Source organism: Tinamus guttatus, unplaced genomic scaffold, assembly GCF_059628265.1.
Source record: "Tinamus guttatus ecotype Peru unplaced genomic scaffold, ASM5962826v1 Tinamus_guttatus_pri_ptg000008l, whole genome shotgun sequence".
NCBI lineage: Eukaryota > Metazoa > Chordata > Aves > Tinamiformes > Tinamidae > Tinamus > Tinamus guttatus.
This window is the reverse complement of record NW_028288542.1, coordinates 2,827,936-2,855,105: the sequence shown is the minus strand read 5'-3', so window position 1 is coordinate 2,855,105 and position 27,170 is coordinate 2,827,936. Positions and strand designations below refer to the sequence as shown.

The following is a 27,170-nucleotide window of genomic DNA, read 5'->3' as shown; positions in this document are numbered from 1 at the left end:
ACACTGAAATATTACCTAAAGTCTCCCATTTTAGATCCTTTTGTGGCTTTGGCTCTAAGTTTGTGTGTAGTAACTTAGTAGTAGTTCGCTGTCCTCGAAAAGTGCTTCAGTCGTGGGTGTCCTGAGAAGCCCATGAAAAGCCCTGTCAGCATTCACAGTGAGTTTTTATGCCTATTTGAGTTCAGGAGTTTGATACACGTAAAAGCGTGCCTCCTAATCCTTTGCAAAACACATTGTATTCACTACCACTTTTCCCAGAGAAGAACTGTTGCTGTTCTTTATGACTGGAGATATTGAGGTCATCTTCCAGGTCATCTTCCCTCTTCCACTCTGGAGAACTGCAATCCAACCCACCCGTGAGACTACTACTGTCTTATAGTAGAGGCATCAATACTCCCATGCGTTCAAGCTGTTCTACTTTACATACAACTTTAAATTTAATTCGCTGGATAATAAACATGAGCGCAGTGATTAGGTGGTGTGTTCCAGTGGGCAAGAAAGACTGTTTTGTATATTAAAGTTGCAGGATATGAAAGTATGCCTTTCTAATGGACCACAGGATAGCGTAGAAATATCTCAGACATGCTTACAAATGCTAGTAACATTACTGGAAATAATTTAGCTACATCAGTAGAGAGTATCATGTGAATACATTCACATATTTTGGTTAATTTTCAATGGAAACTAACCCAAACAAGTATGTGATGATCTGAGTAAAGATTATATCATAAGGCAGATACCAGAATTGCAATAATATCAGGAAACGTATAAATAATTTGTTTTGTTTTCAAAGACATGATTTAAGACATAGATTCTTTCCATCTTATTTATAAGAACAGTCCATTTATATGACTGGATAAGGAATGCTTGCTAGGGAAATTTCCCTTTTCTCTATATCCCCTTATAAGTTAGAAGAAAATACAGAAGATCCCTGCATCTGGCAACTACATGTTTATACAATCCTTTCCATTTGTGCATTGTCTGCTTTTTGAATTTGCAGAGGTATTGAGTGGGTGGCTTTGAATATAATACAAACCAATTTTTCAAAAGACAAAAATCCATTTCTTCATGAGAAAATCCTCAGACTGAAATTCTTTAGTCTATAGTCCTGCAGACTTATTTGCCTAGTGATTCACATTAAGATATGGGAAAAACGGCATAACCTAGGTTGACATCTTTCGCATCTACACGTTTGAAAATATGCAACTACAGTAAAAACCCTGAACCGCAGCAATTCCTGGGCCCTAAATGCCCGTTTCATGTGACCATGAAGCATGATATATATATATATATATAGCAAGTGAAATGAATAGCATGCTTCTTATATGTCCTCAAAAAACAGAGACCTTAAAATAGACATGTTCCTGTGTCACATCTCTCTTCCCAGTATCCTGCAAAATAGCCCAGTTTTCATTGTGTTCAAGAGGCAACCAGGTTCTAATTAGTGTGGATAGTCGAATTTGTGAAAAGAAATTTCAGAATTAGAAAAATAATGTGTCCATCTGAAATTTGCTAATTAAATTAAAATACTTTAAAACATCATATTATTAATCCTCTAAAATGAAGTAATTGCAAGTGAGGATTACCTCAGCAGCTCGTATGGTAGTTTCAGTTTCTGGAAATACTGTCACTGACACACTTGGTAGTAAAACTTAAAATAGTTTTAAATTTGACAACAAAAATCTTTTACTACACATGGGTTGTGTTATTCAAATATTGTAAGATTCAATGTTTTCTTATTTAAGAAGTCTTGGATTTATTTGGGTCAGTTTTTCAGAATTCAGAAGGTCAAATACACTGCTGGATATAGGAAAATTTTAAACTTCAGTGTGTTATGTCTTGTTGAAAAACAAAAATGGGAGCCTTGCTAAGAACTGCCTCTCAGTACAATTTAATATATTCTGATTTTTAACGTCAATCAGCAGAAGTGTGCACTGTCTTGTTTGAGTCTAAGAGTGGTTAAGGAACACCAATAATAGTTCTATTACAAATAACAAGACAGAGCAGTCTGTCTTGGAAAAGCTAGTTTGAATTTATTTATTGTACAAAAGCCTGAATGGTGTTAATAAATATAATTATATATAATCTTATATAATAATTTATAATTATATAAATATAATCCACAATATTTGCATTCCTGGACATAAAGTAATTTATAATTATATGTAGCCTTAGTAAATAATTCTGAAGGAACTTGAATAGCTATATCCATAATAACTCCTAGTTAGTAAGACAAATTATGTTTGTGTGTTTCACAGTATTTCAAGAATGCTGTGATCCGGGATGAAAAATATTTTATAATAATTTATAGCCGTAATAAAGAACTGTGAAGGAACCTAAATAGCTAATGAAGGGCTAAACCTATTTGTCCTTGGCATTTGTAAAGTTACATTAATACAGCACCAAGTCACATTTTATCCATCAAGCTTCATGAATGGAAGTGGCATGATTCAAAATATGGAAAAGTGTTTCTTTGTCAAAGAACTGTACTTCACAGGGCATGTGCTGACAGTGTTGGAAGGCAAGGAATAAGAAGAATTTCTAAAATAGTTTGTAATTAGTTTTGTGAATTATTTTTGAAAAGAGAAAGAGATTAAAAGTATATAGTAATGTATGTAATTACATCACAAAAGTACATACATTATAATTCAAAAATGGAACACTTAATTGTGCTGAGTGATTTCATGCAAAAACATTGGTGTCTTTTAAACCCCATATAGGAAAAAAACATAGAACATCCTGTATGAGTTGTATCTTTCCAAAATATCAACAAACGATAAAAAAGGAAGCCTGAAATCCAGGATACATTTTGGGGAGGTTGGGAGCAATATCCGTCACACTCTCATATGAAAAGACTGAACAAGCAAGTTAGTGATTGTGTCACAGCTGCAAAAATCTCGTGGCCTTTCTGTAAATACCTTGCTGCTATAAAGGAACCTAAGGAATATGCTTGCATTGGAAGTGGGCCTTCTGTATGACCAACATCATTTTTAAGTCAGTAATGTAGTGTATTTCATGCATTAAAATACTCAGACTTCATCATGGTGAGATCAGTCCAAAAAAATGTGAAGATATTAGTAATTTTGTTTTCGATTCAGCATTTATGTGGATTGCCTCACACTGAATGGTTAGATAAAAGATGTCTTGCTACCTATTTCAGGGAGCAACTTTCAGGAGGAGTCAAATTAGTCAGGATAACACAGGAAAAAAGAATGCCTGTTTGAATTGAGACTGCATCATAACATATGTTTCTGGAGAAGCTGTTTTAGGGTTGGTTTTGGCTGGGTGCATGTGTGCAAACATTTCTAGCTGGAAGAATATCTTTCCTTCTTTGAAGGCTTACTCTCATTAAAAAACAGTAGTCCTGCAAGAGTATCTGTCATCCTGTCTGGCTCAGGCTGCATATGCTGAAAGCTCTCTAGGATATCCTGCATACCATGAATGAATTCAGGCTTTTTGCACTTTAAGACGATTGTAGAAAGCCTGGCCCCTGTTTGACACTGGAGGAAATACAATACATATATATACAGTACTGAGGAAATACTAACTCTTCATGCCAAGATTTCTGTGCCACTGTAAAACCTACGTAAAAAAAGGTGTACTTGAAACACCTTCTTTTGACATATAGAGGCTAGGCGCCAGGAAATGTTTTCCATGATTCCTATGCTTTATCATCTTCTTCTGCTTTCATATAAAGAATATGAAATCCCTTGAGATCATGCAGAAATCTTTCTCTGCTCTCTCTTTGCTGCGCCCTGAGAGGACTGGAAAGTTCCTCTTCCTCAGCAGAGGAACAGAGGACTGCTGGTCTTAGTTCTCAGCAGTGCTCCTTCAGGCCCCTTACATTCAGGTCCAGTCTTCTCTGTGGATGCTAGTCAACTCTGATTTTTTTTGGAAAAACATTTTCAGAAATGCTGACATTGCTGCACTGTGACATACAGTGATGCCACTTGTGGTCTTCAGGTTACGTTAATCAAATGCCTACGGCTAGTTGAGATAAACCAAGTAGAGTAACCTTTATATTTTTGAAACTGTGGCTTTATGTTCCATACTGGAATCAGTAACGTAAAAGTCCAAATTATGGTGCTCAGAATTCCATTAAGGATCAGTGAGCTACAGGACGTCACTTTTATATCCATTCATTTCTTTGTATTTAAGGTAGTTTGGTGTCTGGCATTTAACAAATTACATGGTATTATTGTTGCTGATATTTTACAGTGTGCTCCATGCAGCAGTTTTGTATTCGTGAAATGCCATATTCAGTTACAAACAGATTTTTTTGGTATCTTTGTCCTCTTTGCTTATTCTGCCACTATTAGCCTGGACTATAATGACATTTCAAAGTGAGAAGTAAATGTTTACTTCTCAAATTAGATTCATTTCTCACTGCCTGGAAAATACTGTCTACTGAAAAGTTATGAAGTTCTTCCCCATCAGTCTTCCTTTTTTGTTGTTTTTTTTTTACTCTTGCTATTCACTTAAGAAAAAAAAAGGTATTGAAACCAGTTAATCCACTGTCATTTATTTATATTCTTATTTTATTCTTTAGTCTAGGGTCAATTATTCTGTTTCTGCTTTCTCTCTTAAGGCATAGCTGCATACGTAATATTTGCTTCCCACTCCATACTCAGTTCAAATAGTGTGTGTGTGTGTGTGTGTGAAGGCTCATGGAAGATGGTGGAGAATCAGGAAAAAGGATGAGTGTCAGACCAGAGTTTCAATGGGGTTCTGACAAAAGATATTTTTTGAGGTTTGGAAGGGCAACATTAGATGCCAACACCTGGCAGATCTGCCTGGATGAATTTGGGACCTGCAGTTTCTTTTTTACTTGCTTTAGAGGCTGTTGTAAGGCTTTGCCTTAGAGAATTAGCAGGGCTAGGGAAAAACAAACAAAAACAAACAAACAACCACCACCAATAAACATTTGAGCAAGTGCAGTATGTTTACATGCAGCACCAGAGATAGTAATTTCTTAACTTTTGAAAAGCAGGAAGCTGCAGGCACCTGTGCTGATCTGCTTTGCTGAATGACTGCAAGTGAGATTGTGGCTGGCTGAGTAAGGAAAGTCACTTGAATGAATTTCCTCTTTATCTGTTCTGTTGCACCTATTCAGAGTAAGAAAAGCCTCTGTAATGAGGACAAGCATTTCTGCAATCTGAACCTCCTTCTGTCACTGCTTCAATTCCCTCCCACGTCACTGGAAATTGGAGACAACGTAAAGGATAGGAGCATCCCTCAGCACGATCCTGTCCCCTGCCATCTCTCTTCTCCAAATGTGTTGCAGGTTAAGCGAAATTAGCGGAGGGCTCAGATGGCTACATCTCTTTTGGGAATCCACAAAAAGGCCACAGCCTCACAGGCCTCTTTTCATTAGATTTTATCGTCAAAAAGCCCGTTGTTTAATGAGCTGGTCTTCAGTGAGGTCAATCACTTATTCACTGTTCAGAGATATGAGGGAAGTGCACAAAGCTTCTCTAATGACAGTGTGAAGCTCTTTTCCAGGTCAGATACATCCAGCAGGCCTTTCACAATACCATCTGTGGACTTGAGGCTCGTCACTGTCTTTGCAATTAGCGCTTAATAGGTTAACTTGGCTACTGAGAACTCAGGTACATTCCTGAGCTACTCATTATATGAAACTGTTTGGCCGGTCTTTTAAATTTTAGATGTATGGCGTCTCTTAATTAGTTTTTCATCAATCCCTAGCAGTCACAAAAATTACATTGTCTGCTCATAATGTAAAGACCTTGAATTTTCCACACTTATGAGTCAAAAAGTAAATAAAAGTGGTCTATTTCCTTTCATCTTCTTAGAGGCTATTAAAAAAAAAAAGCACAAAAAAATCCACAGCACTTTAATTCTAGTGCTTTTTGAGAAGTAGCCTTGCTAATACTTGAGAATAAATGACAGCCATATACAAAAGTACATAGCTCAGAACTCTTGTTGTGAGGAAGGCTTTCAGCTATAGCTGCTTCAGTAATTATTATAAATCTGCATGCATAAATGTTGCCTAGATATGTACTAACTTTTGAACGCCTTCGGTTACAGAAAGGAAAACACCATAAAAATTGAGATTCATAGCCTTTCAGAATAAGAAATGACTAATGCTTTACGAAATTAATCTTGCAAAACCATATTCTTATTTCCCCTGTTACTTAAATAATGCATAATATTCTTTGAGAAATATAAAGAAGCAATTTTTTTTATAATTGAACGTTGTTCCTTTGGTAAATATCATATTATATCCCATTACTTGGATCAATAAATATTTGTATTTTAAGACAAGTGTGAACTCGTTAGAACTATTTCTCCTGCTCTGTTTTCAGAACAGAGGCAGATTATTTGGGATGGATTTTATATGTGCATGTATAAACTATTCTACAGTTTGTATCAGATAAAATAATGAATGTATCTGCACTAAACTGGTTATTTTAAAAACAAAACAAGTTCTTAACTGGTATACAATTGTTAGGCTAAAGGTTCAAGTCATATTCAAAGAATATGCAATATGCAACAATATGCAACATATTTACAAAGGCTTCCCATAATATGGTAATATGAAGTCTTTAGGGTTTGCAGCTCTGATGAAAATCTAATTACATTTTTTTGTTTTGAACAGCCCTAAACTAGATCTGCACTGTAGATTCACAACCAGCTAAGGGACCTGCATAATGAAGCTTTCAGATATTTTCATTTGGTGCTTAAAAATGCATTGCTTTTCCTTAGGTGTTGTAAATATTAAAATATTTTAACTAAATGCTTACTGTGAACATAGAACGGACATTTAATTGCTTGTGACTAAAAGGCATCATATAAATATATGAATTCAAACCCAAATATCTTCAGGTACTAAAAGCACCATGTAACAACATATTCTTCCTAGCATCTGAACTATAAAACAAGCCTTTTCTGAGCAGTGTTGTGTGATTTCACTGCTACGAGAAACATCTGCTCAACAGTTGCAATTTTCCCACTGAGGAATTCTCCAAATGATGTCATCATTTGTATGGGGTCACTACTCCAAGCCTTGGGCTGCCTTAAATGCTAAATGCGTGGCATGGGCATGGTATTTTTTGAAAAGAGGAAGAAGAGCTATTCTTAGATTAACAACAAAACATGGAACTATATGGTGTGATACAGGGAATTTTATAAACTCTAGAAAAAAAGGCTTGACTTGAATTTCATTATAACAAAATGTGTCTGTAATAGTAAAGTACAGTTATAAAGGGTGGGTTAATATGTGGAAATCCTTTTTGGTACCCAGTGTGTATCTACTATGACAGATAATCCTGCTGTTGGTGATAGTGCTTATATCTGCGTAACTTGGACATCTAGGATAAATATTTCATACACCTGTGTAAACAATGTACTTTAAAGAGTCAGGAGTGATAAGCTCTGACAATTTTAGGGTTTAATCTAAGCTATGCATTACAAAAATATTGGCAAAAAGTGTTAAAACTTCTTGTTAGCTAATGAAGTAGTGAAAAATAACTTTAATATTCAAGCAAAGAAAGGATTTTGAGCATGGGAAGAAGTATCCATACTCTTTAAATGGCTTTACAGATAGACAAAACTAAAGAAAGCTGTTGTTTAGCTATCTCACAGTGCTTGTTTCTCGGGCATACAGATTTTTATAGAAAGAAAGGTATTTCAGAATTCCGAATCTGAAGGAGGTTACCTGGAACTTGACTGACAGCCTATAGCCAGGATATGTGTGGTTGCATAAACAGGAGTTCTGCACAGTGCACCATACTAAGCTCTGCAAACTTAAAATGTATCCTGAGATATGTGGATGAAGTAAGATGAAGTTTCCTATAAATTTAGTGATGTTGTTAAAAGTCTTCTCATCCACAGTGTATAAAACTTTTAAATATATTAGAAGTATAAGATTATATTCCTTGTAGTAATTTAGTTCCCGTCTGTGTACAAATTGCTGTCATATACTGAATATTACAGTGTTCTTTATTATAGCTGGAAGAACCATTTGATTCCAGAAGCTCAGCTGCTTATTTTTATGTCATTATGACTTGGCCTTTTCATAGCTACAAAAGGGAATAAGAGAAGAGCCTGCTAGTGACACCTTTGCTATTTTTCATTGCAGTAGCTATTTCTCAGGCTGGCAGCCATCTGTGACACTGATGTGGTTAATGACAATTTTCTTTGAGACTGGCCCGGTGGAATTAGTCAAAAATAGTAGCTCATTCTTGCAATTTACATTTGGCTGATGAACTAGAAATAACACACTGTAGAAGTGATAGAAATATTACTATTGTTGTTAACTTCTAGTTCTTCCAGCTTCCATTTTGTCTCAGACTGTGTAGTGTATTATATGAAATTGGAAGATTTTGATATGCAACCAGAAGCAAATCAGTCCAGTTTCAGATGAATACTAGTTTTACTCATTTGTCACTTTTAATAAGAAAAGCCCAAAATATAACTACTAGCTAGCCAAATGTTTGTGATTTGAATATACACAAATTGATCTTCTACTGTTATATCATTTAGGTTTTTCTACAGCAGTGGAATTTCTGTATGAATTGCAGTATCAGTCAGATAAAATTAAGTCTCAGCTTGACTCTTTGGTGGGCATACATCTAATGCAAAAAGAAAGAGATACAGAGTCTGGAATTGTAACACTGACCTTTAATATAGTGTTTGCACCTAACAAGCCAATGAGGTAAGTCCCCATTCTTTATTACCAATAGAAAATGCAGTAAAATCTTACATGAGCAAGCTTAGCTAAGTTAACACCTCCCTGCACTTTTTTTTATTTCTTATTATTTTCTTACTTGCTGCTTCTCATCATGGTATCTTTGCATTAACGCTGACAGCGTTTCTTTTTAATGCCTGCTCAATGATTCTGTTGAGTTACTGCCTTATTGTGTGTGTCCATCAGTTTACTTATAATTGTTGGAGTACTGAAAGTGTAACAACCTTAAGTGAAAATTACTTGTTCGAAGACAAGCTGGCCTGTCAGCCTTAGAAAAAACTTTTCCTAGATAAATGTGTGTATTATTTGACAGGTTGGGATGGTTTATTTTGAAATGAGTTTGCAGGATCAATGGTTCACAGAAAAATGGTACCCTCTTCTATAGCTGTGATGAGAAAAACAGTCCTTTTGCTTTGCTTTAAAAATAAACTCTTTGCATACCTTTAAAAATAAACGTGAAAGAGGCATTCTTTTGGAGAGAGTGAGAAATTGTATCTTCTTTTGAAAGAAGCCAAGCATCTATGGAGGACAGACTTTCCTGAAACTTCTTTCAAAAAAGTGCAGGCAATAGAGAAATTCAGAGTTTGGATGTTATGAGGAAGAGAAGAGCAGACCCTGGTAGATCTCCTGGGTTACATGTAAAGAGGATATTTTTAGGATGAAGGAGGAGACTTTATTTGTGGTAGTCAAGCAAGTTATTGCAATAGACTAAAAGCAAGCCTCCAAGAAAGTCTGTCCACTCATCTCCACACAGATCAGAGGAGAAATTTGTTTACAAACCATTTTATATTTCTACTCTGTACCCTGTCTCCACTTCCCCCCCTCCATTTTTTTTTTTTTTTTCCTTTTAATCTCTATGTACCTGAGACCTATCAAGTCTGCTGTAGAGGACTGAAAGGCTGCAATTAAATTAGTTTCTTTATCAGCCGTATCTAGAGCACTAATTCTCTTTTCAGACAGTCCAAGGACATCATAGTCTGACATTTTCTGAAAGTACATAGACCTTAGTCACATCTATTTGGTTCTAATATGTACTGCTAATATGTGTAGACCAAATTCTGCTAACCAAATTCTCTCTAACACCAGAATAAATAAAGAATAACCAGTAAAATAATGAAACAGTTAAATCAGAATAAACAGAAGAAGAATCAAATCTCTTGGCTGTGCCCATCATTTTGCTTTCATATTATATCCTTTTTTATATTACACTGTAAATATCCAGTGCTATTTATCTTAAATTCCAATCTAAAATACAACTAATATGCAGTATGTCATATAAAATTAATGACACATTTCAATTTAAAGCCATCTGCACATTTTTGTACACACAGAAGCCTATTCTGTGTATTAGCTTGCTGAGTTTATATTATGCTGTTCTATGCAGTGAATGTTTTAACTTAAATTTTAAGGAATGCGGCTACCCTGGTAGTACAATGTGCTACGGGAGGAATCTGGAAGTTTCCACTGCTGTTTATCGCTATGGAGCCCGAAGTCGATGACGTTATCAACATTGAAGCAGCCGGCCTGAATAAGGAAGCTGTAGTAGGCTTTCGACTTACAAGCCAGAGAAGGTAAAAACACTTATGATAAAGTATTTATGCAATTTTCTGAGGATATAGCCCATGTTCAAATACATCAGATAGATAGAATAGATTTGGGCAACAAAACCATAATTGAGCTGCAGCCATCGAAGAAATAACTCACTACTTCCAAGTGTTTAGGTAACGAATGGTGGTTCTCTAAGAAATGTTCAACACATTAATCTATAGCTTTTAAGAGAGAACTGGTGGAGTCGGTGCTAATGTTTATGCTGTGACTCCAAGGTTTTGCCCTAAAATGTCATTGGTGTTAAAACACATAATGCAATGCTGAGGAATTGTATCATGATATTAAAGGCTTACTTTACAGGACATGTACAGAGCTCTAACTAAATGTTTTTACTAAATGATTTTATTAAACCTGTTGTATTTCCAAATACTTTATACATAAATCAAGCCCCCCAAAGCCTCTGCATTCTGCTTTAAAAATGTTAAGGTATGCCATTATTTTTAAAGTATTTGTGTTTTATTATGTGGGAATGGTAACCATTCTTCTTTACCCTCCTGTTTCATTGGATATGATAATTTTGTCAGATGCTTCAGGATTTGATTACTGGTCCACAACTGATCTTTTCTAAAAGTTCTGCAGAAATCTCTCTTAGTATAATTTAAATATATTTTTCATTCTTTTCTTAAAGTTGCATAATCTAATAAACCTGCAATTAATTTATATATAGCTTACTGAATTATATGTATTCTTACTGATTTTTAAGATATTATTTCCAAAAGCTATGCACTGAAGGTGGACAGTTATTCCAGTTTTCATGGCTCTCAGTGATGATAATACATGAGGGCTCTGAAAAAGGCTGCTACTACCATATTCATATTAACAATTTCAGTAGAATGGGCTGCTTCAGGAACAAAAGTGAAGCAATTGCTCTGGCAATACTGTAATCTGCTGGTAGGTGTTTGATAGCAGTGAAGAGACCTAATGTTCTCAAAAAAAAGGTATTATAAAACCTGAATCATTACAGTTATATATAGTAGGAGCCTTGGTGGAAGACAGATTCTCTTTTTTCCCTCAAAAACATTCAAACTTTATTTTACATAGCAAGGATTCTTTCATACACATTTTACATACAAAATGTAATGCTTGCATAAAATGAATGTGCACTACACTGAAAACAGTACCAACAGCTGCTCTGTAGGATTTGTATTGCTTTGCCACCGACATACCGTAAGTAAATCAAAGATGTGATAAAGATTTTGTCGTGGAAATAGAGCACTCAGCAAACTAAAACGTATCACTCAAGATATGTGGTTTGAAAGCAATTACAGAAGAAACTTATATATTACAGATATAATTTAATGCTTGAATAAAGCCATAAAATATTGAAATATGGATTAACAGGTTTCAGTTAGGATATGGAATATCCCAAGAAAAATTATCGCCATCTTGGATTTTTCCTAAATAAAGAGTCGTCAGGCCAATCCAATGGAGAATCAGGTCTGGTACTTTAAAAGAGATGAATCTTTTTCCCTTGCATATACATGTATACTCTTTTCTTTTTGTTGTTGTCTTCTCCTATATATGTGTGTATATGTATATTCTATTATATATATTATATAAAAAATTATATATATGATATATACTGTATAATATATATAAAAATATATTATATATAATAAAATATATATTATTATGCATATAATAATATATGATATGTATATTATAACATATAATATATATTGATATTGTAATGATACATAATATATTATATGTTTTCATATACATACCTTATATATGCAAATATGTAGAGGATTTTATTTTTAATAGATTTAAAATAGAGATATATCATGCCTCTAATGAGCAAAAGACAATACGTGCTTCAGTGAATAGTGAAAGACTCTGGGAGTCCCACCACATACTTTTGTTGTATAAAGAAAATTGAAATATATATTTTAAAATTGTCTACAGATGTGATATATGAGTAGTCCAATATTTGCTTTCAGCTTAACAAATTCAAGAAGGCCATGCTGTTGAATGTTTTGTTTTGTAATGAAATTAAGATTGCTTAGAAACACATAAGTAGCTTTCATTTGTTAAGTACAAAAAATCTGCCTTTTTTATAACTTTCATAGATGACCTTTTTTGGTATATTTTATAAATGTTGGCTTAATTCAACACCAGCTGAAATCATTTACAGTGAAGTAATTGGCTTTGGAGCAAGGCTCTGGTATTTGTTTTAACATTAGTGCTTGTTTTAGAACCAAATGCCTTACTGCATGCCAATGTAAACTGATACAGGTAATAACAACAGTATTAGTCAGGAAAGAATAGATAAAACACTAGCCCTCTAAATAAAGATTATAGAAATCTGTTTGATGTGAATTTTAAAATATTTTACTGCTCTTTTTATGTTGATCACAGTATAAAATTTCTGAAAGTGATACTTTGCTTAAGAAAAGCTTAAAAGCTTTTTGCATTTGCTTAATTAAAAGCTTAATGTGTGTTTGAAAATAACATAGTTTTTAATGTACTTTTAATAATATTTTGGGATCAAAACAATCCCACTAATAGAGAACCATTTTCTTGAGAATACTTACTACTACATAAATATTATTTCTTCATGTTGAAATATTGGCATCCAGCTGCAGCTGAAAGTCACCTCACTTGTTTTCCAGTACCGATTCTACAGTAGCCAAAATGCAACATGTAGGTAGATATAAATGAACACTGCTTTCACTCGGCTTTAAAATTACTGCATATGCAGATTTTGTTATGGTAACCTACATTTCATATCTACTGAGGTGGATATGTTCCATATTTCATCTATGCTCATTTCCTAGTGAATAGAATAAATGTTCAGCAAATAAATCTCTTGATCCCAGGAAATTAATTTTAATACTGTTTGAAGAACAGCAAGCTGTCCGTCTTTTCCTGTACCTTCCATAATTCCCAAGGGAAAAAAGAATTATTTTACAGTTACAACTTTGAAAAACATTTTTTTGTAACAACTGCTATATTGCATTGGAGCTACCTGGAGTTAGAAATATGTATGCTGCAAAAAAATACATTCCTTAAGTTCTCAGCACACATACTTTCCATAATATATTGCTGTGCATATTATAGTCTTGGATTTCTGTATCAATCTAATTGTTAATGCTTCTGCAAAATTTTGCCATTAATCTAAAGATGTAATTGGAGTACTTCATCCTAGTAGTGTAGTGCCAGCTGCAAAGTACAAATATTGACTAAACTCCATCTTTGGAGTCTGAATGTAGATTGGTTTTACACCAAAAGTTCTACAGGAACTTAAGGAAAAATTTCTTAACAGTGAGGGTGACAGAGCCCTGGAACAGGCTGCCCAGAGAGGTTGTGGAGTCTCCTTCTCTGGAGATCTTCCAAACCCGCCTGGATGCCACCCTGTGCCACGTGCTCTTAGTGTCCTTGCTGGAGCAAGGGGTTGGACTAGATGATCTCTAGAGGTCCCTTCCAACCTTAAGCATTCTATGATTCTATGATAGCATGTTGAAAAATGTTGGTTATGATACACATGCAGCAAAGTTTCCAAAAAGTTATGACCATAGTTCTTAGCAGTATGATACCTAAGGTTTAACATATTTAGCTGGGAACCATTTTTAGCCATAGTACTGCAATGTTTTCTAACAGGAAAAGCCACTTCTACCAGTCTGCCTAGATAGTACTACTTGGTATAAAGCAAGTAAGATTCTCTGAAGACAAGAATCATAGCTCCTGATTTTGACATGTAGGACATGTAGGCATCAAAAGTGATGTTATATCTGGAAAAACATGCCCTGCAAGTCATTTGGTCATGCAGTGTTTCTTTGTATTTTTCAAAGTCTTCAAATTCTGAAGCAATCTTTCCAAAGCTCCACGGTGGTAAGTGGTGTGGACATCTCTTCTGCCCTCCAAAGGTCAGGACTTACAGTTGCTTTTGGAATATAGCATAATCAGTTAGGAATAATGATGAAGATAATCTCCTCCTTTCCTTACTGACTTTTTCTTTAAATTGAAAAGTAAGTGTGTAAATCATGCCAACTACGACTGACAACTTTAGAGAATTTCATGATTTTTTACTGATAATGAGTGTATAGAACTTGCCTGTGTAAAAACTAAAATCTCATGCATTTTTCAGTATGTGCTAACTACAAGTTACAGCAAGTAATGCAGTTATGATTGATTAACTTGTTTTTGGAAGCATATTGCAGCATTTTCAAATCACATCCATTATTTCCGTAGCAGTTACATACTTCACAGGCGAATAGGCTATGTGGTTTTTTTTATTGAAAAAGTATTTGATCAAAAACGCCACCCATTGCTTTTTAAATATAGTTTGTAAAATACTGAGTTCTGAAAAGGAGTTTATTTCTAAATTTCTATAGGGATATTTAACTAGATTGAGAAAGGAGCAAATAAACCTATTTTGAACCTTAGTGTGATAAAGACGTCATTATATTTTGAGCTTTATAAAATAGATTTGCTGGGCCTAAGCATATTTTATAAGCTTTGTAGTGAGATCTCTGTGGGATTATAAGTTTTAAAGTTCTTTTTTTTAAGTTGAAGACAAAAGGTGTTCTTTGTTTTCAGTTTGCTTATCTAAAAATTATCTAATGTGCAAATACTGACTAGCATAAAGTGCTATTTAAAATAATGGAAGTAAGGATTAAAGAAGTATAATTATGTCTATTAAACTGGCTCTATTTCTGTTCTTCCTGTTGTCGTGATTTTATTTCCCAAGTATTTTAAAAATTTAATTCAGTATGTACTATTAATTATACTATTGGTCATTCTTTGAATAGGAGAGAGCTTCCATTGTGTGACAGCAATATCCAACCATTATCACAGCAGCTGTAGAATTCACATATGGGAAGACCCATGTACTTCTGTACTTTAGATGGCCTGTATAAAATAGTATACTTACTAATTCATTTATGCTTGATTTGTGCATGTTTTCAAACCGTGTCCTGCTTATCACTCAACTTTATTAAGTGTGTCTGTGTCTGCCACCCATGACTTAAACAAGAGCCTTCCTGGGAAAATATAGACTGCCTCATCCCTGTCCTTCCTGTCTGAGAAATGAGAAGCCAAAATGACTTCAGAGCTGTTTTACCTGCAGCAGTGAACAAAGAGCAAAGAGGAATTAAATTTTAATCATTTTAAGCAATTTAATTTTTAATTATACGCTAAATATACAGACACTGGAATGCTGGAAAATTGGGTGCTATTTTGGGAACTTAGGGGATCCCAAACTTTTTCTGTACTATATATATGATGACAATGAGAAAACGTGCTAGCAAGTTACCCAGGATTCCAGCTAGTTCTCCTGACATGAACCTCCGTGAAAACACCACTTGATTTCTTTTGTGTGGCCATCTTTAGATAATAATTTTAACAGAAAAGCCCATGATTTATCAGAACTATGGCACTGTGAAAGGTTTCTGTTTCTAACTGTGTGTGAAAAGATTTTCAGTTCCTAGTTCTTGAGGCAATAGTCATATCTACCTCAGCATCTCTTATGGCTCCCCATATTATGGGGATACTTTAAATTTAACAGAATTTCAGTTTTGCTTATTTGGACATAGCTCCTGCTTTGCTGCTTGAAGGAATATTTTATGTCAACTAAACCAGAACTGTTGGAAAGTAGGAGAAGAATATGGAAGAAAAAGGAAGCAAAGGGAAAGATTTTAAGTGCATGCAAATATATATACACACATATATATATATTTATAAATATGCACACCTCTAAATTTCTGTGATGAGTAAACACACAAACACATATATGTGTGTGTTTACTCATCACAGAAATAAATACAATAGGCCTTTAGTATTTTTTCTCAATGTTGTCTAGAGAAATGTTGACCTTTTAAGCATTTTAATAGTTTTTTCATCTAATTTATCTCTGAAACAATTTAATGTAAGAGGATTTTTCTCTGACTTGGCAAATGAGAGTATCTTGTGTGAACAGTTCTACATGTGCTTTCTGACAGTTTTGTTTTAAACCATTTGTCCACCACTTGTTCCTTCTCTAACTGTTTTAAGAATCTTTTTTAGTATTTGAAAAGAGTTACTGTTGCATCCCAGTCTGCTAAGATGCAATTTTGCATCAATATTGTCCTTTTGTGTCTTCTGTGTATGTAACCTCTCCCATTTCACATAGCCTTTCGTCATCAGATCTGATATCAGAGTCGTGCTGTGACGTGTCTCTTCGTGACACAAATCATTTATCAGTAGGTGTCATTCCTGACTAACCAGATGCTTTTCATATGTAACAGAAAGTAGACTTAACACGGGAGAAAAAGAAAGAACTATCTTAACATTTCTTAAATTCAATAGAGCTGCTACACTGGAAACAGGAGACCTGTGGTCATGTTCCTGGTCCAGATGAAAAACAACTATTAAGTAGTCATCATCTCAGATGTTTTTGAGGAGAACACTGCTCAGACACTTGATATGAGTCTACTCCTTTGCACTCCTTGCCTGTCGTGTATGTAGTAGGTAAGTGAGCAGTTGAGCTCACAGCTGAGCAGACTGTGCTGAAAAAGAAGATACGAAAACTCAGGGCTTAGATAGCAAGAAAAGGGAAGTCAGGTAATAACAAGATTGGTATCTACAGTGGTGTAAACTCTGCTGCCTTGATGTTGCATGGCTTGAAATGCAACTTCAGACATTCAGTAGTGTTGACCAGCTTGATGGCACCTCTAGGAAAAGTTGAGTTAAATCCAATAAGGCACCTAAGTCCGATGGCACTACTGAAGATAATATATTTTTTTGTAATTCTTTTGAGAAAGAAAAAGCTTTTTTGGGTTTCACTTATTTATGTATTTATTTATTTTGTACTGTCCCTGTTTGTTTCTACACACTTGTAATCATTTTCATGATTTTTTTCATGAGAGTGTTTTGAAGTTAAGAAAACTTTTCTTGGGAACGTATACAAAAGGAAAGCTATTTTTAAATAGCATAACACAGACCAAGCGTACCACCGACTGTGTAGCACTTGGCCAGGAAATTTGGGACATCTCCATAGAGATATGAATAGTCATAAAATATTAAATTACACTCCTTTGTATTTTCTTTGAAAAGCAGTATTAGTGCTGCTGTGACAACCCATGAATACACAAACCTGAGCATTTTTCTTCTGCGTTGCTGTTATTTTTTCATTCTTTGAGTTTTCTTACCTAAAAATGTAGCTCTAAGCATGATAGTTGCTCTGCTGTACTATGGCAGAGTGTTAAAGTTCTTTTTGACAACAATATCATGCTTCCACTTCAGTTTCTTTTGTTCTTTTTTGTATATTTATATGTTAGTTAATCTTCAGATATTAAAAATAAACACAACATGCAGAAAGAGTAGACAGTTTACTAATGAGTGAGATTAGACAGATGGGAAGGTTGTCCGGATGGGCTGGATGCTGGAGAATTACAGAAAAAGAAGTGTAGGACCTGGATATAAACTAGATGTGAGAGGAGAAAGAGTAACATATGAATCTAAATGGTAGTGGAGATATCCTCAGAACTGTGTGAAAGGACTGAAAGAACGCTTGACTGCAAAGTATATAATGCATACTTTCATGCTGAGAATATTTTTATGATAAGGAGTCATGAGCAACTCCGCTAGATAGGCTTCATTTTGAGATTGGTCAAAAATATCTTGCGTTTCTCCTGTGTAGTCCCCAGGCACTGTTTTTACTGTGTGAATAAGACACTTCCTTTAGGTGCACAGGTACTGCCATGAAACTGACTATTAAACAAGTTCTGCAGTATCTATAACAGAAGTTTTTTTGTAGCCCAAGACATACAGTATCTGTAGAGGTATGTATTATTTTTATTGTGATTATTTTAGTGTTTGTTTGTAGAACAGAAACATTTGGAAAATAGAGATAGAAAACCAGGATTTCTCATATGTTCATTTCAAAGTTTTCAGAACTCCCTACCATTGTAGTAACACTCCCTTAGATTGCAAAATCCATTATAAAGCTTAATAAAATGGGTGACTCGCCAGTTTTACTTGATTAGAGATTAGGAAAGTGAAGATTTCTAACGAGGAAGAGAGGATTTTCAGTCTGACATGGAGTTTATTTCTATCAGTATTATTAAAACGAGTAATTTTCACTAGCAAAATATGTTCCTATTCATAATTCCATCTGTCTTCACAAGTCAAGTAAGGTAATTCTATCTTTTTTTTTTTTTTGGAAAATACTATCATTATTTTGTAGTGATTATAATATCCACCATAGAATATTAATGTTGGAAGACCTGTGTCCAGGTGTTTGTATGTAAAGATTGTAAATATTTATGAATAAATATAAATAATTGCTAGTAGCTAGCAATGCTATTATTATTCAGGAAGCATTCCATAGGCTGCCAGGTTTCCTGATTCACATGCCATGGTGCATAAATGTTTGACCGTAGATAGGTCAGTATTAAGCTACTGTAAAAGGCACAATATCCTCCTGTTCTTATTTTTTGTAGGTACCCAGAGCCATTCACTGCATATTTCCTGGCAGGCAGCGATCCTGCATTTGCTGTAGCGCCACAAGCTGGAGAACTTCTGCCCATCGGCACTGTTGGAACGGGTATAACAGTGGGATTCAAGCCAAGAATGTATGGCAGGAAGCATAGAGCAGTGCTTGTAATTCAGGTAAGTCTTTCTAAATACAAGATACCGGAATACCTCAGGAGAGGAAGGAAAAACACGCAAACACCCACTGTTTATTTTATTACTTTTCACTCTGAACAAGAATGAAGCTAAGTTATGGAAATTAACTTGTGGCAAGCTCAAAAAATATTGCATTTTAACTTCTTGGTATTTGTTCTCACTTTCACTGGAAATAGATACTTGTATTGGTACATGTGCCGCAACGACATGCACAACGTGCAGATGGTAGATTAATCATGTTAAGAAATTGTGGAAAATACATATAATTGAATATGTGAGGCCTAAGATATTGGTTATACTTGTTTATACCTTATTGAATCGCAGGCAGTAGAAGCTAGATACTGAACTGTCAAAGTCAGAATTTTAGAACTCAAATCTAGGAATAACTCCTTAAAAACAAGCTTCAAAATAAACAGTAAGAAATTTTAATTAAGCCACTTCCATGAAACTGAAGGTCAGGAAATATGTTAGCATCTGAAAACATCTATTTCTAGAGGAGTAAATATATTTTTAGTACTCCAGGGATAGATTTTCAGAAGTGCTTTAAGTCATTCTTAGAAGAGAAACAACTCTTGCCAGATGTTGGTTTCTACTTCAAACATACTGTATGCTGGCAGTGTTTTTAAGCTATTGTATTAGAAGTGAAGCAGCAACATTGATTAAGAAAATAAGATGGTCAAAATGGAATTGTTCAAAAAGCATGGCGAATGGCTGAACTTTTTTTTTTTGTCTATGAGTGACAACTTGTACAACAATACATAAGAAATTTGTATTCTAGAAAAACAAGAAGGCTGTTTATTTTCTCAAGGTTGTTTTGTTTTGAAAAGATTAGATTGATTAGAAATTTGGGTAGTTCATTCTTTTTATGTAACCTGCAGGGATAGTTTTCATTTGAAAAAGAAAATAACTGAATGTATTCTATGTTCTTTTATATATCTTCTTTAATAATATTTAGATGATGCTGTGTGACACATTTACAGATTACAGAAAATTGTAGTGTAGTTTTGGACCTGAAGTCACATTCTGAGTAATAATACACTTAAAATGTGATTGCTAACAAAGAGTCTTACCAAGACAAATTTGCCTAGAATGTGATAAACATATGTTCAAAGATTATCATTAGCTTTCTACAAAGTCAGTCTGTAATCTAAAATTTTTCAGAATTTGTCAGTATAGAAGATGTGCTTTGAGTAATTGGCTTTTTAACTTACATCTGCTTACATCTCAGTCTCAGGTTATGATCCAGACAGATGGCTCTTTACATCTACACCTGTGATATTATGTGTGGTTGCACTGATTCACTTGGGCATACTACCCCTGTGGATCACATCTTACCCAGTCTACTCCTGGATGTTCAGGAATATATTGAACACTCTTAGTGCTTTTAAGCGCAGATATTTTGCAAACTAGTAATACACCATCACAATGTGGTAGAGAGCTTCTGAACACCCTAACTCTATTTGAAATATTCAGATGTTTTGATGCTTTCATAAGACATATCTTGTCTTTCCTCTTATTGATAGTCCTTTTCTCTACACTAAACTTACCCCTTTCCTCTACATAAAACCTTCCTTTCATGTAGTTCTAATATAAGCTGAACTATTCTAAGCTGTGCTATTAACATCTACCTGAAATAAGACTTGATGACATGTTGAGAATACCAGATACTCATCTCTGCCTTCCCTGTTAGTCAAAATCATTTGTATTGTTGAGCCTGAGCGAGACAGATTTAGTTTGATGGTAAGAACTGTATAAAATCACTCTTATTTGGACAATAATAGTGAAGGTGAAATGCAATTAATGTTGTACCTAACACTGTTGACCCTCTCTCGCGAAAGTTCTTTCCAGCTAATGTTGGCTGAGGCTCTGAGCTGCTTTTAAAAGCAATGAGGAAGCCTCTGTTTTTTGGGTTTTTTTTTTTCCTTCTTTTACAGTATTGCCTCTCTTCTGATGCTGCTGTAATAAAAGACTATAGCACTCTTGCAGCAAGATTTCCTTTGCATTTCTGCGTGGAAAGCCACAGTCTTAACACGGTCATATTTTTATTATTAAATTCTATGAATAGAGAGTAGCACAACAGTCTTTTTTGTGTGCTTCAATGAACTGTAATAATTAGGCTGTAAAGGACCAAAGATGACAGTGTAAGTTTTTTCTCAATTTTATTTTGGTCATTACAATTGTGTTACAAAGTGAAACGGGAGGTTGGGAATAGGGAGAGAGATTCTACAGTCATTTTTTCTTATTTGTTGAAAATATTAAATCATACATGCATTTTTTTCTTTTAGTTACCCTGATGATAAACTCTTTTTATTAACTGAATATATATATATGTATGTAATTGAAATAGCATAGCCTCATTTGTATTTTATGTACACAAATCATGTGCTTGATCGCATATTGTGTGAATTCTTTACAAACTTAATATTCAGTAATACAGTAGATTTTATTGATGGCAGGAAAGCTTAATTACTTTGCTAAAGCAATTCAGTACTCTAATCATCATGAAAACTTTTATTCTCAGCCAACTACATATCCAAATAGTTCAAGTTAGACAATAACTGTAAGAAATCTTAAATCTGTAAATGTGTCATGGAACTTGGCTTTAAGAATTTCTGTAGAACAAAGAATGCAATCAGAGAAAATATAATAAAAATCCAGTAAAGAAAATAATCATGGGTGTGTCTGTGGCCATGAAAGAAAATATCATAAATCAAAACAGTAAGAAAACAGTGATATATTGCAAAAAAGTGCATTTTTAATAGGTATTCCATAATTAAACATTTATTATAGCTTTCATAAACAGCACTATTCTAAAAAAAAAAAAAAAAAAAAGTATTGCCACTAATGATAATTCAGTGAAGACAGTATGTTTCTTAAATAAGACATATAGTACTGTGTAGAGATGAAAGAGCTTTCTCCATCAAACTGACATTTCAGACCTATGTTATGATGTGCTGCTAAAAAGAAAAAAACAAAAACAACTAAAAAAATGGAGAATCAGCTGAGTTTCAGGTACGGTCAGGGAAAGGCAGGAAACTCTGTAAAGGCTTCCTGGAGCAGGAGCTGCTGTCAGGCACAAGATAGAGCAGCCAGAAGGCTGGCATATCCTAGGGAAAGGGCATATTCAGGTTGGTTTAAGAATTATTTTGCTGTCCTAAATTGCACTACCCTTACGCTTTGCTGAATTCAGCTAGACACCTGTGCAATTGCTTTGTAATTCATTATTACAAAGACTTCTGAGATATTCTAAAACGGAAGGAAAACAAAGTAACTCTTAAATGATAAAACAGATGTCAGGGTAAACCGGATTGCAGGTAACATTACCAAGCCCTCCAGAAGCCAGGCTTCTGCACTTTTATTACTGAATAATCACTAACTTAGCCTATGGAAGATAGCGTATCAAAGCCATTTGTCATGCCCTTCTGGAAATAAATTATGCAGTGTGCAAGTCACAGTTACTGGGTGGGGCTTCCCTAAGCAGTGTGTGCAAAATTACTAGTGTTAAGAGAAAATTGTAGTGTCATGTGTGCAATAGCTTAATGAAAATACATCGTGCAATGTTCGTGATAGATTTGTTACCTACCGTAACTTAAGGTTATTCTAAATTACATCAGTTAAATAGAATGAACAGGAAAAAAATTAAGATAATAAGATAACTGAAATACTTTCACATTAAGAAAGAAATCACTTGTGTCCCTCACTGTTGGTTGGTGTTGACCTGAATTTTATAATTAAAAAGGTCTAAGGAGTTGACTACAGTGAATATAGCACATCTATCATTACCATCACTTGGCTTTGTCTACGAGATCAATACTAAATTGTTTTTGAATCACAGACTTACAAAAAGTTTAGTTTTCCTATTGATACTACAGTTCTTACAAGACCAGAAGAAGGTTCTAGTATGAGAACCGTTGCTGCCAGAGGGTATTCAGATCATCTCCAGTGCTGAAGGAATGGTTGATATTGATTGTAATGCATCTAAGCAGTGCTGTGAAACTTTAACTTCAGAAGTAAATTAAACTATCCTTAATCCTATCTGGAAATCTAAAATAATAATAATAATGATAATAGTTGCTGCTTATACATCTTCTTAATTAGAAATGGGAAGGCAAGATCATTGATGAAGTACACAGATCCCAACTTCCATTTCCAATATTTGAAAAACAAGAACAGACATTTTTAAAGACACCCCCAGACCATCTTGTTAGGTCTGATCACTCAGGTACCCTTTGAGACCCTGAAAAACAGTGTTGGTGACCATTTTTCAGGATGGCTCATTGCTCCAGTTTTAAGATTACCAAACTTTGTGTCGGGAATGGCTCAAGTCAAAAAAATAAATGATATGTTTTGCGCCATATTTTAATATCAAAAATCATTAGGACAGCTGTAAGTGATGACAGAGAAGATAGGAGATGAAAGAAAATAAGGCTTATTATATTATATAGTAAGGTCACACTCAAAAGGCACTCTGCCTTCCTCTGCTGTAAACCTCTGTGGTCAGGATCATCTTCCTAAGTGCCCGACCTTTCAAGTTACATTTTTCAAGGAGAGCGTCTTCCTGAAGAAGCTTTCAGAAACCATTTACTTCAGAGAAAGTCCGACAAGGCTTCAGTTCATACTCTTCTCTCCCAGATCTTCTTTATGACTAATTTATGCAGGATTTTTTTTCCATATACTTTCCTCCTTCCTTCACCTTTTCAGAAATGTAGATGCTTCTTTGTCCTTCCAGTGTTCAAGTTGACACTACTCTGTGACACTACCAATAGCTTTAGATTCAGAGGGAAGTTAATGCCCTGTTGTCCCATTCTTCAATGTTATTTTCTATTCTCCTGGTCCCTCAAAAGTAACACTGTTCAGGAAATTGTTTTCAAGGACAAAGGGAGGATAGGAAATTGTTTTTACAAGCCAAGTGAGGACCAGGTGGATTAAATCTATTGAATTTTCCAGAATAATCCTTTTATTTTATTTTTTCAGGAGTTCTTTTCTCCTTGTCAATACACAGAAGTTGATGATTCGTTATGGGCTCGGCTAGGACACACCATAAGTCATTCCAAATAGTGACTTTCCCATCTCTGTTTAGGGGCCCTCCTACTGGACTGCATGGATCTAACTGGTGCAGGCTCTGATGCAGATTAGCTCCTCAATAACAACAGTTACAGAAATTTTATTTCCGGTGTTTACTTATCGCAAGAGTTGAAACACCTGAGAGCAGTGTAACGAGGAGGCTTGAGACCTTATATTTAAAACTTTTCTCTCATCTATTTTTTTCTTCCTTGAATTGTCCTTAAATTCAGGTATAGATTTGGTTCTCCTTGATCCAGTAGTCCACTTTTTCACAAGGTTGTTCTTCCAACCTACAAGAAATAGCAAGGACTTCAAAGAAAGTACTTTTCTAGCTTCTTGTAGTATGTTTGCCTTTGAAAAATAAGAACTATGTAAGACTGGAACAATAAGGGAAGAGGAAGGCAAGGAATTATAGACATCAGATTTTCATTATTTGTCCGAGTATTTTCCAAGATGCTGTTTTACCAGCTGCACTGAACAGAGAAAACTGGTAGGAACAAAAGGGAGGAGAAAAGTTGGGAATCTACAGAGGCTGTGTCATTAACAGGTAACTCCTGGTTGGTACCTGCCCTGTACTTCATGATGACACAGGAAAGCAACACAGAAGCACTGATTTTTTCTATGGACAAAACTGGAAGATAATGACATAAGATTCCTGCCAAATGATATTATTTATTAGAGATAATGCATCTTTGTGTTGTCCCTTTATTTTTCATCTATGAGAATCACGCAAAATAGAAGCAAGCAGATGAAATAATTCTCAAATAAAAATAAACATTAAAATACAGTTAATAATATGAAGTCTTCTGATAAATTTAGAAAAGAGAGTATCGAGGTCATAGGAGTGTTGGATTTATTACAAGTCTCACATTAGAAAAGAAAAGTTGGAGCTAACCTTAACAGTGAAAACCTAATAATACTGTTGCTCCTAAACAATTTGATTGCACCTTAAATTAATCTTAAGGGACAAAAATAGAGAAATAAACACTTCAGCAAGTCATGTAAAAAGTTCAGTTTAATTTCATATTGAATACACTGATCATTGTAGATCACTATTTTCTTGCCATCACTATGATACAAATTAAGGATCAGGGAACACTGGATGCAGTATCTGCAGTTTTGGGGTAGGGGAGGGGGAAATCCCCTATTTTTGGAGTTATTGAAAATTTTATTTTGACTTTCCTGAGTTAACACTATTTGAACAAAATCTGCAATATTGTTTACCCTAAAGTTACTGATAGTTGCTCTAAACATTTAACTCTACCCTAACAGAGATTTCTCTAGAAATTAATTAGTATACATCTCAGTTACACTGCCACCCTGTAGTGAATATGCATGGGTGATCTGTGTTCTATAAATTAATCCTATGAATCATAAGCCATCTGTTAGAATGAAGTGAATATCAAAAGTGTATCAAAAGTGTGCTCTCATAGAAATTATTTGGTGACTGTTACCAGTATTTGCTGAGTAAATTACTTCATGAACATTATTCAATCAGCTATCTAACTTGTGGCATTCGTCAAAAAAGTAGCATTTGCAAAAAGTGGCATTTGTCTTATTTTTGCAAGCTTTAAAATATTTCTCTGAATGATTTAGCTCTGTAGATGGCCATTTCTCTCATCAGGTGAGCCAAAATATTACTCTCTTCACAATTCAGTTAGATTATAGTCATCAGGACTTTCTAGGCATTAATAACCAAGTCATGCAGTTCAACCAGAAATCCTTCTTCAGATTTTCTAGGACACTTAGACCATGGTCCAATTTTTCTTCTCTATCTCCTATTTAATAATATACTAGTAATAGAATAGTACTTTTATATGCATATATATTAATAGTATTGATCTTTGTAAAAATAACTTAAGGTAATTGCTAAGATCTGATTCACAATCATTCCATACTGTGATGAAAGAACATTTTATCTTGTGTTTATTTTGACATGAACAAATATAGTGCATTAGTTAAGAAAATTGTCAAAGAAATGTTAGCTTGATAGCCCATTTAGTGCTTTCATTAGGTAAGAGCCGTAAACCGAAAATTGATCCATACAGCTGGTACTTAGTATATCCTGTCTATTCTTTGCACATAGCACATGTATTAGAGCATTTCACATAGCACATGAATCATCATATTTTATAAACTTCTGCAAACTACAGCATACTATCGGCTCCTCCTCCCAGTTTGGTATCATCAGCAAACTTGCTGAGGGAGCACTCTGTGCCTTCATCCAGGTCATTGATGAATAAATTGAACAGGACTGGACCAAGGACTGACCCCTGGGGGACCCCGCTAGCTACAGGCCTCCAACTAGACTCTGCACCACTGATCACCACCCTCTGAGCTCTGCCGTCCAGCCAATTCCTAATCCACCTCACTGTACACTCATCTATCCCACACTTCTGGAGCTTGCCCAGGTGGATGTTGTGAGGGACGGTGTCAGAAGCCTTGGTGAGGTTGAGATAGACGACATCCACCGCTCTCCCCTCATCTATCCGGCCGGTCATTTCATCATAGAAGGCTATCAGGTTAGTCAAGCATGATTTCCCCTTGGAGAATCCATGCTGACTACTCTTGAGCACCTTCTTGTCTTCCTTGTGCCTGGACACAATGGCCAGTATGAGCCGTTCCATCACTTTTCCGGGGACGGAGGTGAGGCTGACTGGCCTGTAGTTGCCTGGGTCCTCCTTCTTGCCTTTTTTGAAGACTGGCGTGACATTGGCCTTCTTCCAGTCTTCCGGCACCTCCCCCGTTCTCCAGGATCTTTCAAAGATGATGGAGAGCGGCTTAGCTCTGACATCCGCCAGCTCCCGCAGCACTCTGGGGTGCATCCCATCAGGGCCCATGGATTTGTGGGTATCGACTTTCCTTAGGTGCTCTCTGACCCAATCTTCCTCTACCCAGGGCAAGTCTTCCTCTCCCCCAGCTTCTTCGCTTGTCCCTAGGGCCTGGGGCCCTAAAGGGCTGCCCTTGGTAAACACCGAAGCAAAGAAGGCATTCAGCAGCTCTGCTTTTTCTGTGTTATTCGTAACCAAGGTGCCCATCCCGTTCACCAGCGGACCCACGTTTTCCCTGATCTTCCTTTTGCTGTTAATATATTAGAAGAAAGAAGTTTTTCTTGTTATTTTTAACATCCCTTACCAGATTGCGTTCCAACCGCGCCTTCGCTTTCCTTGTCGCATCT

The 27,170-nt window shown here is 35.2% G+C and overlaps 1 protein-coding gene across 1 annotated transcript in view; it reads left to right on the top strand.

Annotated features, from left to right (window-relative positions):
- The window catches only part of CFAP47 (cilia and flagella associated protein 47), a 284,853-nt gene that overhangs the window by 251,995 nt on the left and 5,688 nt on the right, over positions 1 to 27,170 (top strand). The window contains exons 61-63 of the mRNA XM_088521979.1: positions 8,506 to 8,677; positions 10,120 to 10,281; positions 18,742 to 18,910. Of these exons, the coding sequence (XP_088378105.1) occupies positions 8,506 to 8,677; positions 10,120 to 10,281; positions 18,742 to 18,910 (503 nt within the window). The remainder of the gene's footprint in view (positions 1 to 8,505; positions 8,678 to 10,119; positions 10,282 to 18,741; positions 18,911 to 27,170) is intronic.